The 17,693-nt window shown below is 34.0% G+C and overlaps 1 protein-coding gene across 14 annotated transcripts in view; it reads left to right on the top strand.

Annotated features, from left to right (window-relative positions):
- RYR3 (ryanodine receptor 3) overlaps positions 1 to 17,693 on the top strand; it is a 218,150-nt gene that overhangs the window by 69,367 nt on the left and 131,090 nt on the right. For all 14 annotated transcript variants that reach the window (XM_082761305.1, XM_082761317.1, XM_082761306.1 and 11 more), the window contains exons 11-17: positions 3,560 to 3,733; positions 6,663 to 6,784; positions 11,421 to 11,589; positions 12,617 to 12,752; positions 14,631 to 14,726; positions 15,440 to 15,558; positions 16,823 to 16,956. In XM_082761305.1, the coding sequence (XP_082617431.1) occupies positions 3,560 to 3,733; positions 6,663 to 6,784; positions 11,421 to 11,589; positions 12,617 to 12,752; positions 14,631 to 14,726; positions 15,440 to 15,558; positions 16,823 to 16,956 (950 nt within the window). The remainder of the gene's footprint in view (positions 1 to 3,559; positions 3,734 to 6,662; positions 6,785 to 11,420; positions 11,590 to 12,616; positions 12,753 to 14,630; positions 14,727 to 15,439; positions 15,559 to 16,822; positions 16,957 to 17,693) is intronic.

Here is a 17,693-nt window from a genome sequence, read left to right as displayed (position 1 = left end):
GTCTGTTTACGGCAAATTACTGCAAACTAAGTTTAAAAAACACACACACACACAACAAAATTAGGCCTGTTGTTGGCTTTAATGTGAACTTTGTTTTTGACAAAGTTTTGAAATGTCAACCTTTATATTTTAGGGCAACAGTTAACTGTGTAATGCTTTGTGACCACAGAGACAGCAGTTTCCATACACCAGATGGAATTCTGTTTTGAAATGGGATGTCCTCATTCCAGCACAGTACTTGGCTCAGTATACTCTGTTGAGCAGAACCTTGATTCTGCTTTAAATTTCTTTGAGAATAAACAAAGTGAAGAACAAGAGCATATTTAAAAATGTTTGTTTCTTTGAAAGCTGTCATAGCCCAGAATTAATATTTGACATTTCGTATTTTATTTCCGTGATTATATATACAACTGACAATGAAGAAATTATTTGTGTAGTCTGAGTAAGTAACATTCTAACACATTCAAAAGTCACAGATGACTCATGCAGAAGGATTTGATATCATTTTAATATTACTGCCAACGTGTAGCTATCTTAGGGGCTCAAGATGGCATTAGGATGTCGTAATAGTTTAGTAGTTATCATAAAGTTTAGTTAGTTTTTGAAACAAGATGATAAGTATTATAGAGTCCTTCACATACCGTAGTTGCTAAATGTTCAATTATTTATTTGTAAGTTCATATTTTACAGTTATCATTTCCAAGTAAGCACATAAGTTACAAATGTTTTTACATAATTTGTGTTAAAATGATAGTAAAGTTGTATCATTTTAAATCACAAACTTCTTGGAATTGATAAGCCTGTTAAGTCTGCCAGTCACAAAAAACATTGCTTCCCAGAAATAAAAAAGAGGGTCCTCAGTTTTCTTTTCTGAAGTGAGTAGTTAAAAACTGCTAGGATTTTGTAATACTCTGTCAAGACACATCACTCAAGAAATGAGTTTGTTTGGTCCTCCACATGGATGTAGTTACCATACAAATTTGGCTTTATGTCTCAGTTATCTTTGTTACATATAGTTACCTATATTTCTCAATGTTAAAGGTATAATATCTTTAAGTCATCTTAAAATATTATGCATTCCAGATAAATTTTACAGCATTCAGGTATTCATCTGAGTACACTAAAAAGTTGCAATCTTTCAAATACTGTACTAAGCTACATTTTCTGCTTATTTGATAGGGGAGAAGAAAGGAGAAGGTAAAACTAAACTTACTCTTTTTCTTTTCTTGGCTACTGGTGTGCAGAAACATATACAGTAGGGTATACAAATTATAGTAAACATACCAGCAAGACAGGTTCACTTTAAGGTCAATTATTCAGTCCTCTGATATTTGTTGACTTTGTGTCTTTTACTTTTGTTAAATAGGTTCTGCCTATGGCAGTACTTTTAACACAATAACAGTGTGCAATAGTTTGATATGATTTGAACTTGAAAGCATAGGTCGGTCTTAGTAAGAGTTCAGCTGTCAGGTTGTCTAATCATTTTTAGGAGTAGGTAAAGAAGCCCTTGAAGTATCAAGGATGCTTTCCTTACTATGCTTTTTCAAGAACAGTCTTCAAAAATCATTGTAAAGCTGAGTTTTATTTCTTTGTCCCATTCACACTGCCATTCCTTACTTGCCATCAGTAGGAATTCTCCCATTTTCTGAATCATGCCTTTCTTCTAGTATATCAAGTTATTTGTGAGTATTGCATATTTTTGTCAGCTTTGCCCCCAAGTTCTTTTTTTTTTTCTTCTGTTACTGTTGCTATTTTTCTTTTGACATCTTCAAAACCCTCAGTTTTTTTTTTGTTTGTTTGTTTTTTCTTCACCTTGATTTCATTCATGGCTTCAGGGAGTTAGACAGAGAATAGGCTGTGAAGAAAGGGTTTTTGAAGGAGAAAAAGGTTGGAAGTTTTGCTGCTAAGATAGGTACAAATATCAAGTTAAGAATTCTTACTTTTTTTCTTTTTTATTCCTCTCCACTCCCCTTAATCTTTTTATGACTATACTTTTTGGCTGTTAGAAAACATTCCTTCTCTTTGCACACTGCTATCAAATGACTTGGCTAAAATCCTAGAGAAACTGGAGCAAAACATCAGGAAGATAAATTTATACTCTATTGCTTAAAGTGCCTTTGTACCCCTAAAAACATTCTGATATTTGAAAAAGCCCTCCCCTCCCCTCCTTTCCCTTTTCACTTTTTCTTTAAAAAAAACAGTATCTTAATTGATATTGCTTGATTCTTGATACAGAGAAAAATGTTTTAGTGTTCAAGGTGCTATGTAAAGCTATGTAATTAGTTGTTGACAGTTAATGAATTTGTGCTGTTTTCTTGTTTTGTTCATTACTTAATGGCCTCACTGTACATATGTATTGAAAGGGTTCATCTTTATGTGTATGTGGTAGTATAGTCCATATAAATGTGATGTGACATAATTTCCACATTGTCTTGATATTGTAATGGTATCCCCAAGGAATGTATTGTAATTTCATTCTACTTCATCTTGGCATTATAATACTGCCTGTTTCCACTAAAATATTGTTGAAATATGCCAGCAAGATTGCATTTAAATGGAAGCGGATTAACATGCTTATGATAGAACTTCTTTTTACTCCACAGATGTTACACATTCACTGAACTATAAAGAAATAAGAAAACCTGTTACACATAAAATAATGTAAACTATATATCAATGTCTAACATGTTTTGTTTACTTTGGAACAAATTAGCAACAATTTACACTTCTGTCCATCAGAGGACTTGGAATCATTGGAAAAAAAATAATCTAATTACTTGTTTTTTTGTTTAACTACAAACACTCATGCGCATCCCTAATTTGCTATTATAGAATTTCGTGCTGAGTTCAGTTTTGAAAGGAAAACTTTTTAGTTGTAAAAAAACTGTACTTGCTTTATAAACTTGGGCTTACAAATTGTACTGGGTGTTCTAGCCAAGCACTGAAGTGGCTTTAATGGAGATTTGAAAGAATCCAATTCCTCTTAAAAAGACAATAAACGTAGAAAAATAAAATAAATTTAAAAAATAATGAATAAATTAATAAATAAAATAAATGTAAAACTACATGTTACAGATTTGCAAAGGTAATATTTTTTCTTTGCTGATTGTTGAAATATAGAAGCATCGTTCCAAGTGAAGTTTTTATCTACATACAATAGTTATAAGCAAAAAATTATCTAGCATAAAAACATTTTAATTGCATTTCAAAATATGTTTCTGCACATTTTTCTTTTTCATTTTTAAGCTCAAATTTGAAAAATTTAATAAAATAAAGTTCTTCAGACTCTACCAAACTAAGACCTTAATTAAATCAATGATTAGTGACTGATTAGGTTAGGTTAAGTATTTACTTCAGTTTAAGCATTTATTTTTTTAATAAATATTTACACAGTAATGATTTTTACTAGATATTTCAGTGAAAATGCTGTTACTTCAAACTTGAAATGGTATTTAATCGTATTCTGACTAATTTGATAGAGTTGATAATGTTGGAATGTTGTTCAGTATAGAATTCAATGGTTTATCTTGTTTCATGAACTTTCATTTTATGTTCCTAGGAGCTAAAAGAAAAACAGGATTCCACTCTTAAACGTGATATTGATGGAATGGGAGTCCCAGAAATAAAGTATGGTGATTCAGTCTGTTTTGTTCAACATGTGGCCAGTGCTTTATGGTTGACTTATAAAGCACAGGATGCTAAATCAGCACGTTTAGGTCCCTTGAAAAGAAAGGTAATGTTTTTTGTTTGCTTGTTTCAATTATTAGTTATTAGTTAATGAATATTAGTTGCATAACAGTTTTAGTCTATCCTGTTGATTTTTTTTTTCCTTTTTTTGTTGTTGGTGGTGGTGGTGTTTGTTGTTTTTGTTTGTTTGTTGTTGTTTTGTTTTTTGTTTTTTAACCTTCCTGTCAATGTGGTAGTTATAACTACTTTCTTTTATGACAATACTTGCTTTTCTGAGAAAAAATAGTCAGTCTACAAAGGAAGCAGATTTCTATACATGCCCACTCTGTGGTTGTAGTAAGCAGGATCTTGGTTTTAATTTGTGTTTTCAAGTGATGGTGTTACTCATGAATGATTAAAGAGATTTGTGTAGGAAGTCCATAATAACAACAACAACAAAAATCATAAGTTATGAAGTAATTATAATCCTTGCAGCTGTAAAAAATGCAGTGACATCCCAAAGATGCTTCCCTGTTATTTTATTCAACTTTTTCAACATTTAAAATTTTATTTAAGCAAATACGATCTTTTTTCAGTATGTTGTCAGTGATTCTGTGAGCATTTTGCATTATTTAATAGAGCAGTCCTAGAAAGTATGCATGACTGACAGAGTGTTTTTCTTTAAGGTAACCATATTCTTGTAGAATAAACTACTTTGGATGCCTTGTAAAAGGTGTAATCTTATTTACAGCATGCATAGTCACAAAAGGGCCGTGGGTGCCCATTTCCTTCAGTTCTTCTCAGCAGCGTGGCTGATCGTGGAAATTCTTTGTATGCCAGAGTCATTCAGAATTTTCTTATTAAGAGACTTACACACACAATGACACTCTCTTCCTTTGCCATGCCAGCATTGGTTATGGGATTCTGTAAAGCCACAGTCCCATTTGCTTCTTGTGAAGGCAGTATGTAGATTCTTCCTCTTTTTTCAGGGAAGAATTTTGCAATAGTTACCTTTGAAGTTTAGTTGTGTTTGTTTTTTTCCAGCTTTCTGCTCACCACCTCCAAAGAACCTCTGTAATTGCCTGTCATTTTTATTCTCCTTTCAAAGTGTTTCATTCACATTCGAAGGCTCTAAATCTTTTGTTACCCCATCACCTGGAAAATTCTCTCATGCTAAGTGCCTTCCAACAGAAGAAAACTCAAACCTTCTTGCTTCCTGTAATTGATATGCCTGTGGAGGCAAGGAACTTTTTTTTTTTTTTTTTTTTTGGTCCTCTGCAAAATAAGGTAATAGACTAAGCAAGTTTGGATATATGTTCTCCTTTAAATTTCATGTCAAATTAATTTTTCTACAGTAAAAGTGTAGTCATATCTTGGTATTCACCTTCCACCATCATTCTGTGAGGTGATTGTTGCTTTCAATCATTATAATACTTCTCAAGCTGGTCTGCACATTTTTTTTAATGTGCCTGTGTACCCAAGGAGAATCAAGAAATACCTGATTTTTTCAAGAAGCAAAACCAGCTTGTATCTTCTATGGGACATCAGATGCTGTCCTGAACTAAAGGGTACTCTTTCCTTTTTTCCATTTTCCAGTGAGCAAAGTCATCCCTGGTAGTTATATTTTTCTTGGTCAAAGAAATAGAGGAGATTAGGCCCTTAACAGACTCATCTCTCCCCTGATGTACTTCTTAGTTAAGAAGACTAAGTCTTTTGTCAGCTATGTGGTGTTGAAGGTAAAGTTATTTGCAAGTTGTGATACTGTTAGTATCCTATCTCAAATGTTTCCATTCCTGTAACGTCCTTTCTAGAATCTGGAGCTACATACAACAGCCTGAGAAAGCATTACCAGATTGATGTGTGTTTTCTTATTAATTGTGTGTGAACCAGATTTCTTTAGTGATTGTTCAGTTAAGAGACCTCAAGACCCTTTGTTATCTGAACAGTGGTATTCCAGGTAACAAAGTCACACACAGCATAGACATATATAAAGAAGTGCTTGAACAAAACTAAATATGACTGATACATAAATTATTGGCCTTTAAGGTAAAATTAACAGTATACTCATTCAGAAGTGTCTTCCTAGTCTTCTCCATCATGTTTCCATGAATTCTGGGGTATCCAAAAAAGCATCACTTACAGTGCTTTGGTATACCTACATGCCAGTATGAAAGAACGCTATTGGTAAATAAGCTTTCCTTTTGTGTCAGTAACCATTAGTATAACATTGATTATGTTCTTTTCATACCTCTTCAGCGCCTACAGAATTACTCAGCTCACTAGGATGTTGGCCAGCAATTTTTTACTACCTCGAAGCTTAAAAAAAATATATTTTTCAGTGAGAGTTCAGTAGCTTACCTTTTTGTAAAAGTAGTAGGATAACTCACATTTTATTATTTAAAAAGTGGTACAGAATTTTAATGACTCAATGATCAAGGTATCATTATGCAGTATCTAAAATTATGCCAGCTTTTTGTGGAATTAGCTATTTAGTTAAAGGGAAAGTTGACAACCCAATGGAAGATCTCTGCTATTGCTTGATGTTCCTATGATATTTACATCTGGTTCTTTTAAGAATCCAACATAATGTGTAGAGAACAGTTATATGAATCAGAAATTACTAGTAAATGTTGTTGCTCCATTAGCTGCATTGTAATTTTCATGATGTTTGTCACTCCAGCTTGATTTTCTTGTCAGTAGTCTTCTTGTGTATGAATCCTTTAGTGAATGATGCTTTAAGGTAGTGACGATCTTTCCCTGACAGACAGAATATAGAAATAATGAAAGTTCTTGTCATGTCATCTCCAAATAACTTTTATGTGAAACTAACAAATTTGTAATTAATTAATAAATAGGTATTTGGAGTAGCACAACATAGTAGCTCAGTATATATGCAATTACCCTTTTCAGTACAATATTGACATAAATGTTGCAAGAATTTAAAAGTATTAAAGGTTTTAAAAATCATGGTTTTGATAATTACTGACTTTCAATAGGTTATATTGCACCAAGAAGGCCATATGGATGATGGTCTAACCTTACAAAGATGTCAGCATGAAGAATCCCAGGCTGCTCGAATCATTCGCAATACTACAAGCTTATTCAGCCAGTTTATAAGGTAGTTGTTATCTCATATAAATATTTTTTGTTGTTTTTAAATATTCTGAAATGAGAAAAATTTCTCAAACAAAATCCTTACTTCCTGTTTTCAAATATTTATATTTAGAAATTTATTTTTACTGATTTGTCATTTTGATGAGTACTGCCATTAAATAGATAAAACTCAGCTTTGTCAAGACTTATTAGATGAAATCCAATACCTTCATGCCAGATTGAAACTGGACCAGAATCTAGTTGGAAGAAAAGATACCAAATGATCACAGTATAATTCTATTAGTAAGTATTCTACAGTAGATAAAACTTCACAGAATCACAGAATCACAGAATTTTCTAGGTTGGAAGAGACCTCAAGGTCATCGAGTCCAACCTCTGACCTAACGCTAACAGTCCCCACTAAACCATTTCCCTAAGCTCTACATCTAAACATCTTTTAAAGACCTCCAGGGATGGTGACTCCACCACTTCCCTGGGCAGCCTGTTCCAGTGCCTCACAACCCTTTCAGTGAAGAAGTTCTTCCTAACATCTAACTTGAGAATATTCAGAAAAGGGTTGTTATCTTCTATTTGTCTTGGTAAACCAAATACTGTAGTCAACTCTATTCAAACTTTTCAAACCACATGAAAGGAAAATAGATGCTTACTTCTGTCAAGATCAAGAATAGAACAGGATAGGGTTATAGTAAATGGAATTACATCAGGCTGGTGGCCAGTCACTAGTGGGGTTCTGCAGGGCACCATTTTAGGGCCAGTTCTCTGCAATGTTTTTCATAAATGATTTGGATGTAGTGTTTGGAAGATTTTTTTGGCAAGTTTGCAGATGATACTAAATTGGGAGGAGCTGCTGACTCCATCGAGGTTGGAGAGGTCTTGCAGAGAGATCTTACCAAGTACGAGAGCTGGTCAGTCACCAACAGTATGAAAGTGCATGAGCAAGTGCCGGATTTTGCATCTGGGAAGGGGTAGCCTTGGCTGTATGTACAGAGAGGGGGACGAAAGTCTGGAGAGCAGCCCTGCAGAAAGGGATCTGTGGATTTTGGTTAACAGCAAGTTGAACATGAGTCAACAGTGTGCCATGGCAAACAGGAGGGCCATACATACATGTATGTTCAAGTTTCTCAAGCATGGCATTGTTAGCTTGCCAAGGGAAGGGATTAACCTGCCCTACTCTGCGCTGGTACAGTGTCACCTCCAGTCCTCCAATACCATATGCAGTTTTTGGCATCACAGAGGATAAAATGATAATAAAATGATGTAAAAATGATATATAACTATTAGAGAGTGTTCTAAGGAGGTTTGCAAAGATGGTGAAGTGTCTAGAGAGCAAGAGGTATAAGGAATGGCTGAAGTCGCTTGGTTTGTTCCGCCCAGAGAAGAGGAGAAGGAGGGGAGGCCTCATGGTGGCCTGCAGCTTCCTCATGAGGGGAGTGGAGGGGCAGGCTCTGAGCTCTGCTCTCTGGGGACAGTGAGAGGTCCTGATGTAATGGCATGGAGCTATGACAGGTGAGGTTCAGGTTGGGTATCAGGAAAAGTTATTTCATGGGAAGGGTGGTCAGGCACCAGTACAGGCTTCCCAGGGAAGTGGTCTTGGCACCAAGCCTGCCAGAATTCAAGAAGCATTTGGACAATGCTCTCAGATGTATGGTTTGATTTTTTGGGTGGTCCTTTGCAGACCCAGGAGTTTGACTCGATGGTCCTTATGGGTCCCTTCCAACTTCAGATATTCTATGATTCTATGATTTTTTTCTATGAAATCACAGCAGCCCCAAGTCCTTGCACATCAGCTATAGAAGGAGATACAAAATAGATTTCTGCATATCTGGAAGGAGAACACCCCTTTATTACCTTCAGTATCTTGGCTGCGGCATTTTACTTGTACGTTTTCAATCATCCATCCTGTTGACTCTCTAAGTCTCTGTCACCCCTGTAATGTTTGGAAAACTTACAGACCAGAGGAGAGACAGACCTCTCTGGTGAACTGTATGCTGTATGATGGATTATCTGCAGTAAGAATAATTAGGGCAAAAGGCTAAGCATCAGCTGAGAAGATACAAAGAACAACTTCTTTCTGTCACGTAAATCTGTGGTTTAAACCAACACATATATATGCAGTGAAATAGATTTAAGGATATGCAAAATCATTTAGAACATCTCAGCAGAGAAACAGCAACTCTATCTGATTGAAAGGAATAATTCAAGTTTTGATTCTAAAATTATTATTGATAAATATTATTATTGATTCTAAATTTGATTAGACTAGAATCAGTAGAATTACCTTCTGAATATTTTTTCTTCCAAATCTTTGCTCTACTAGATGGTAACAGAGTTAGTAATTACACCTAAATACAAATTATCTGGGATTGGACTGTTCCACTAACTGTATATTAGAAATCAAACCTAATGTGGAAACAGTCATAGCTATTTCCACAGATCAAAACACCAATGCCCTTGGAAACCTGGTTATTGTTAAGTAATATATGAGTAGCCTAAGCACAGAATCATTAGTACAAAGGACGTTAAAAAAGTTAGGGGAATTAAACAATTTAATAAGACAACAGACTTGATTTATAATAATCTTGATTTATCAAGAAGGCTATATAAAGGGCCATGCTTGGTAAGTAGTTGCTTAATATCCTTGCCATGCATTACAATGTAATACCTTTCTTTCCATGGAAAAGATTAATCTCAGCCAATAACAAAACAAATGTGCTAGACATTAATATTATTTTATCTAAATTTATATGTTGCTGAATGAAGACCCTTTGTCCTCATGAGATCTTGAATCGTAATGAACAAATAACATGTTCAGCATGAAATTATACTATATTTATGACATTTCATCCCTAGTTTGGTTTTCTGGATTCAAACTTCTATTTGAACAATATTATGAATGAAATAAATTTTCTGAGTCAAAATTGACTTTCTTTCACCCTATTAATGCACTTGGTTCAGCTTAAATTTCTCCATCTTGAAGTGTGTCTTGTGTTCAAAAGGCTTTGTTCATGTGTTATATATCATCCTGCTTGTTAATTTTTAAAATACTATTCAGAATGTTTTCTATAACTAATCAGTAGAGCTTAATTTCAACAAGTCTTAGTTATCCATAAGTTTGAAATTTTACATAGAAATAGTTCTAAGCTAATAGTTCTGATAAAGGCATTAGTATTCAGCTAGTGAAGGAAAGTATTTTGAAAACTGATACATAACTTTTATATGCAGTTGTATTTGTCCTTTTGAATAACACCTTTATCTGTGCTCGTTTGAAATCATGCGGCATTTTAAAGAACAATTTTATTACACTATCTTGTTACCTTTTTTTTCTCCTTTCCTTCCCCCATTCTTCAGAGTAAATTATGTATAACATTTATCTTACACTAATATACAATAACTCTAACAAACAATAACTCTAACAAACAGCAAGACAACAATCTTTGCTTCAGTGAAAGTTCCACGTTTCCTTCACTTTCCTTCACTCTTCTATATGATATGTTTTTACCTGAGGATTTTTGGGGTAAAACACAGTTCGGTGTCAATGCATGTTCATTTATAATTGCTGAGATAACATATAAGAGTTATATATAATGTATAAGAGTATATATATATGTGTATATGTATGTGTATATATACACACTATAGAGTATATAGAGAAACGTATAAGACTTTATAACAATAAAGTAATTAAGGATATATGTAGATCTAAGGAAGATATTTTTTCACAGTGCTTGGCAGAAGTTTTCAATGTGATAAGTAGTTATCCTTCTGTTGCTGCCTAATACATGAAAAAATAAAAATGAGTTGGTATTTAAGAATTTGCTTCCACAGAACACTGTATATTACTGTGTTTAAAACGACATTACTTACTCACAAAGGACTATACTACCCCTTTTTATTTCCTGTGCTGAAGATATAAAAACAGCCACCTCAGCTATCAGTCAGCTCCTCCTAGATTACACTACCTATAATAGTGAATCAGACCCTGAGAAATGGGGTTGTCATCCGAGATTGTTTGAGCAAATGCTTGAACGGGAAAGAGACATTATTTTACTGACAATTGGGATTCCCTGAAGCGCTTTATATTTTTAAATCCCAGCTTTTTTACTTCCTATATAGAATTGATACAGAAGCAACTAATTAATGGTTAGGATTACTTGCTATTACTTGCTATTTTGCATTCTTTATCTAGATGAAAGGGGGTGTACAGCTGCAATAACTGCTACAATTTTAGGCCATCTGTACAATGCACCTGTAACATCTATAGGATTTAAAGCATCTAAACAATATCTATTACTATTAAAAAAAGTAATATCTATTACTGTAAAAAAACATCTTTTATCTTTCATCTATCGTCTTCCTTTTTTTCTTTTCTTTTCTTTTTTTTTTTTTAATCTTATCTCTGTCTTTAAATCAGTGTAGAAGAGGAAATGTGATTCCAATTCAGAAATCTTTGAGTAGTGGACAACCGAACAATAGATGTTTGAATGGTTTGCAATTCAGATCAACTGTTGTTCATTTACATATGTTCTGTGTATAAGAAGACTTGATTTAGATACGAACAGAAAATAGGCTGCTCCATAACACTGTAAATTAGTGTGAAAATGAATAACACTGCCAGTCTACGTGGTTCTTGTTTTCCTTAGTGGAAACAACAGAACACTATCACCCATCGCCCTGCCTGTTGAGGAGATGGCTCAAACTCTGCAAGACCTGATTACTTACTTCCAGCCTCCCGAAGAAGACCTGGGACATGAGGATAAACAAAGCAAGCTTCGGTCACTGAAAAACAGACAGAATCTATTTAAAGAAGAGGTACAGAGAGAGGATTTGTTACCTTATTTTGATGTTAAATGTCATAAACTTTGAGAGGAATCTAACCATTTTCAGATGTGTGTGTATATGTAATAGACTGTAATGCCACATGATAACTTGCTGGTATCTATTTTTGACTTCCATACTTTTCACAGGCCACAAATTCTCTGACAAAATTTGGTCTTCATGCTCCTAAGCATCCTTAAACAGGTGCTATTGTTAAAATAAATTATACTGATTTAAAAAAAAAAAAAAAAAATTCTTATCTCTACACATTTACGCATCCTGGATGCACCAAACGAATAATAAAACTGGGTTGAATGATAGATGTTATTTCTGATGTCTTGCCTGTCCACCATGGTATGAAAAAGGAACTTTTCATGTCTAGAAATTGGGAAAAGGTTAGCTTTAGTGGAAGATATGTATTACATAATTGTAAAATTGTTGCTTTCTGAAATCAGAATAATTATGCTTCTTTATAAATAGGAAGTATATTTTACAATATTTTTAGCCACATTTGAGTTCCTTTCAGGTTTTCAGTGTCATTTTAGTCTCAAACCAAACTGAAGTTAAAAATCTGTTCTGGTATTTTATCAACTTTGTTTTACAGATATTTTATTGGCCAGCAAAGTTTCAACCTTTAATAATCAAGTAAAGTTCCTTTTTGTATAAATTGTTTTTTTCTCTATAAGGAAGATTTTTTGTAAAAAAGGTTCTATTTACAATAAATAAATAAACGCCTTTACTCTCAGCTTTGTTTTTATTCCTTATATTTTATGACACTCAGCTGAGTAAGGAATATTATAGAATTGTTCTCCTCAATAGGTGATTTTGATATAGGAAAATACATATTCACATCTTATAAGCACAGTCTTTTTTTTAAACTAAGATAATGCAGTTTTTAAAAGAACAGTGACAAATATTAAAATATTAATGTGAATATTAAAAATATATTAGAACATTAAAATATAAAAGCACATGCTTTTTTCATATATAGTTATTTTTCCTCTCTGTTTTATGTATATAGGGCATGCTGGCACTAGTTTTGAATTGCATTGATCGTTTAAATGACTACAACAGTGCAGCTCATTTTGCAGAAATTGCAAGAGAAGAAAATGGTACCACATGGAAAGAAATTTTAAATCTCCTTTACAAATTGTTAGGTAAGTTCTTTGATTATTCTGCTGAAGTTAAAAAAAAAAAAATTACTTGTTGCTTCACTACCAAAGAAGAGTACTTCGTGTTTCATTCATTCTGTCATGTTAATTATAGATTTTCTTCCATGTATTTGCTGATACTTACTACAGAAAACAGAATTCATTGTGGTGGATTAAGAACTGGCTGGGTGGCAGAGCTCAGAGTTGGAACTGTGATCAGCAGCTCAGTCTAGTTGGAGGCCTGTGGTGTCCCCCAGGGGTCAGTACTGGTACCAGTCCTGGTCAACTTACTTGTCAGTGACCTGGATGAAGGTACAGAGTGCACCCTCAGCAGGTTTGCTGATGATATACATGTAAAACTGAGAGGAGTAGCTGACACACCATTCAGAGAGACCTGGAGAGGCTGGAGTGTTGGGTGGAGAGGAACTTCATCAAGTTCAACAAAGGCAAGTGCAGTGTCCTGCACCTAGGGAAGAATAACCTCATGCATCAATACAGGTTGAGGGTTGACTTGCTGGTAAACAGCTATGCAGAGAAGGACCTGGGAATCCTGGTGGACAGCAAGTTAACCATGAGCCAGCAAATCTGCTCTTGTTGGCCATGGCCAATGGTATCCTGGGGTGCATTAGGAAGAGTGTTACCAGCAGTCCAAGAGAAGTTATCTTCCCTGTCTACAGCTACGAGGCCAAATCTGGAGTGCTGTGTCCAGTTCTAGGTTCCCCAGTACAATAGAGACATGGAGATCCTAGAGAGAGGAAGACTACTAAAATCATTAAGGGGCTGGAACACCTCCTACATGAGTAAAGGCTGAGAGCTGGGCCTGTTTAGCCTGGAGAAGAGAAGGCTGAGAGGCGATCTTATTAATGTACTTAAGTATGTTAAGGGAGCGTCAAGACAATGGGTCTGGACTCTTTTTGAGAGTAACCCGTGATAGAACAAGAAGTAAAGGGCACAAACTGAAACTCAGAAGTTCCATGTGAATATGAGGAAGGCACACTAGGAAGTGGTGCTTTGAAGCATGAGATTCACATGATCATGAGTAGTGCAGAAATGCAGGTGCTTCTGATGAAATCTTCTGATTTCTTAAGAAAGTAATGAAATATCATTGCCTGCCTTTTACTGCAGTCTTAAGAGTTTAAAGAAAAGCAGGATGAAAACTCTTTAGTGCTCTGTAGGCCTTTCAAGATATCATCTTGATTTTCTTCTGCAGGTACATTTTGGACATGATGTTTCTGTTGTAATTAATGCTTCATAATAAAAATTCTTGACAGTTTTACACAAAAGGCTTTTTGTTATATTTCTATGATCAGTAATAACTTCTAGAATAAAGAAGTTTCTATTGCTTAGAACATTCAACTGCTAATGAAATTTCAAAGTGCAGTCAAAATAACATTGTGTTTTGTGCTACTGAAGACTAAAAGCTATCCAATCTGTATTAGGTTTTAAGTAGAAAGTAGGGCTTTCTGCTTAAACAGTACCCAACCTGTGCTTGAGTGTAAACTTCCCACTCATTGGTGGGAAATAGAACTGTTTCATGATAGTGCTTAACAGTTGCATTGAAGAAGAGTGGTGGATAATTTCTATAACTAGCCAGGATAGGAGAAAAAATGAAATAAAACAGAGATAAAATGTATTTTTGCTGAAATTCTGGTTTATCCAGTAGAGCCCTGTCAACTTCAAAAGCTGCATGCTCTTAAGAAACTGTTAGTTTCTGATAGTCAAATTAATGAAAATCTTGATTTTTTGTCACCATAACACACATGTATTTAGTATTTGTTTATTTTTGTGACATTATTTTTAAAGTGTTAAATTACACATGATCAACATTAGTGATTAAAAAAACCACTACTATTATAAAATTATAACTTCTGGATTTCTTTTCAGCTGCCCTCATTCGTGGCAACAGAAACAATTGTACTCAATTTTCCAGTAACCTTGATTGGCTAATAAGTAAATTGGACAGACTAGAATCTTCCTCAGGTGAGACTTTTATCCGTGCAAATTAACTCTCAATACACTGCATACAGACGTTGAGCATGATCTTTGTCAGAGCAGTTTTGCTTGAAAACAGCATGCATTAGAAAATAAACTGTATCTGGATTTTATTTTTTTTAATTATTATTAAGCAAAGCGTTATATTTAAACAAGCAGTTTTGTGTTTTGTTTTGTTTTGTTTTCTCCATTTATATGGTATGTGCAATACCACATCCAATCAATGTTGAATTTGACTTCAGCAAATTGATGAATTTTCAGAAAGTATCAAGACTATTGTCTCATTGCTGTTAAGTAACACCACAGTGGTTTGTGGGCACAAGTGCAAATAACAGAATTGTTTAGAGATTTTTTTTCTATTGCAGTGTTCAACAAAATATCAAAATACTACACAATGCTCTCTACTAGAACCTTTATCTGCCTTATTGAAAGGAAGGAGTTTAAATTGCATTTTTCTTAAATGCTTTTTAAATTATGGCTATTTTCAAAATAAATCAGAAAGTAACAGCTACATAAAGCATTGACGTCTAATGTAGCTCACATCATAGGCATATCAATACTCTTTGAAAGTGTTTTCATTCTCTTTTTAGACTGGAGAAAAAACAGTGTCTTAAGATATCCTGTTATTTACAGAACTTTTGGATTATGTTCAGCTGTGCAGATGATTTAATGGCAAAATTTTTACTGCGGTCTTCATACAGGTATTTTGGAAGTGTTGCACTGCATTTTGATTGAAAGCCCAGAAGCTTTAAATATAATAGCTGAGGAGCATATAAAATCTATTATTTCATTGTTGGATAAACATGGACGCAATTACAAGGTATGTTTGGAAAAACTGATGATGTATTGATAAGCTTACAGTGATTAATAAGGAACAACAACAATAAAAAAAAGGGAAATGTGTACATGGAAATACATGATACTGTTTTATTCAAAGGAATAAAATAACCTGGAAGTATGTTTGCAAAATTGCTTTGTTGAGATTTAAAAAAAAAAAAAAAAAGAGTAACATTCAATTGCTTTTCTGTTTCAAATATTGTAAATATACATGAAAAGCTAATAAATATGGATAACCAGTCAAAAAAAGTTGTACCTTTAATTTTGTATTAGCTGAGAAAATGAAGTTTGCTCATGGCTGTAAGTACCTGGATAGAGTAGCTTGCTGCTTTGTTCTTCAGAACCAGCCAGAGGACAGGAATGGCTAACATAAATGTTTTGTTCTGCTGCTATTTGTGTTGGGCAACAGTTTCCACAGTGGTAATCAGCAGTGTGAAGATGATGCTGTATCTTGGAGTTAATTTATTACAGTTAACATCATTCAGGCTATTTGCTCAGTGACTGTGTCAGATCTCAAATGCATCTTTAAGCTTTTCTGTTTTACTTGCAAAAGTGAGAAGTCGTGTTCCTTGGCAACACTATGTTACTGTGTTCTCCCTTCCAAAACTTTTTGCTCAAAACTCTATCCTAACCAGCAATTTGTTGGACAGTTATTCAATCTTTTACTTTCAAGACTGTGACCAACAAAAAAAGAGAGCTGAAGCTTTAGAATTAGATCTTTCTGAAACTCTGCTTTGCTTTATATTGAATTCTTTTAAATGCTTCTAATTTAAAATATAAATGGATTTTCAATATCTTATGGGAAGCATGCTTTCGGAACAGGTTCCTAAGTAGTCTGAGAATTGCTGCTTAGAGTTGTCCACTAATTTCTTTGAGCCACAGGAAATTTCTCATATAATTAATAGTAAAAAAACATATTGTGAAGAGTTGACAAGCAGCTGTAATAGCCTTGCTATTTTATAATAGAAATGAGAATATGAAATCTCAAAGGAAATTTATTTGCATTTTGCAAACCGTCTGTTCTGAATGTGTGTTCCACAAATGTTTGGTATCCACTATCAGTAATATAGACTATACTCAGTCATTATATAAAAAGAGTATTTACAAAAAAATAATGATGATGCCTATTATATTCCTTCCTTTAGGTCTATTCTGAATGTAGATTAATGTAGTTGTTAGTTAACAACTGAACTACAGTGTATATAATAAAAGCCTTTACCCAACTTTCTTCTGATTTCTTCTTTCAGGTTCTTGATGTGCTTTGCTCTCTCTGTGTCTGTAATGGAGTTGCGGTTCGTGCCAATCAAAATTTGATCTGTGACAATCTATTGCCTAGAAGAGACTTACTCTTGCAAACACGTTTGATTAATGATGTGACAAGGTATTGTGACATGTTTATTGTTAGAAAAAAATGAACTTAAATGTCTTCTATAATTGTCAAAAATAATGGAACCTAAGACATGTTCTGCATTTTTCAGTATTGAGACACATATTATAGGACTTGTTTATGTATAACTTCTTAAAAATCCATTTTTACTGCAAATATGGCAATTATTCTGGAAACTGTTGTCAAGTAGGAATTTTTAATAATAGTAAGATCTGTATTGACATTAATTGGAAAGGTGAAAGTTGCTTACTTCTCATTCAATACAGATTCAATACAATATGGCTCTATCTACTAATTATTATAGAGCATGTAAACATTGTGTGAGATACTTTATGATTTAAAAGGCATTTGATTTCCTAGCAGCCTAACTCCTATTTTATTTTTTTTTATAATCTTGTTATTCGTCTTTTAACTATAAAATTTTCAAAGCATGGAACCATATGCCTTAGAAGATAATTCTGCAGCAGCTATATGAAGTCACAGAATGGGTCCCTATCTCAAATCAAATACTGTAAGCAAAATGTGGACATCTACACTTACAGAATCATTAAGGTTGGAAAAGCCCTCCAAGATCATCTGGTCCACCAGTTACACCCACTAAATTATGTCCCTAAGCACCACATCCAATCCTTCCTTAAATACCCCCAGGTACGGTGACTCCATCACCTCCCTGGGCAACCTGTTCCAATGTCTGACTGCTCTTTCTGAGAAGAAAAGTCTCCTGATTTCCA

The sequence above is a fragment of the Aythya marila genome (assembly GCF_965140915.1).
Source record: "Aythya marila genome assembly, chromosome: 5".
Taxonomy (NCBI): Eukaryota; Metazoa; Chordata; class Aves; order Anseriformes; family Anatidae; genus Aythya; species Aythya marila.
Note: the sequence above shows the minus strand (reverse complement) of the source record. Positions and strands in the feature narration are given on the sequence as shown.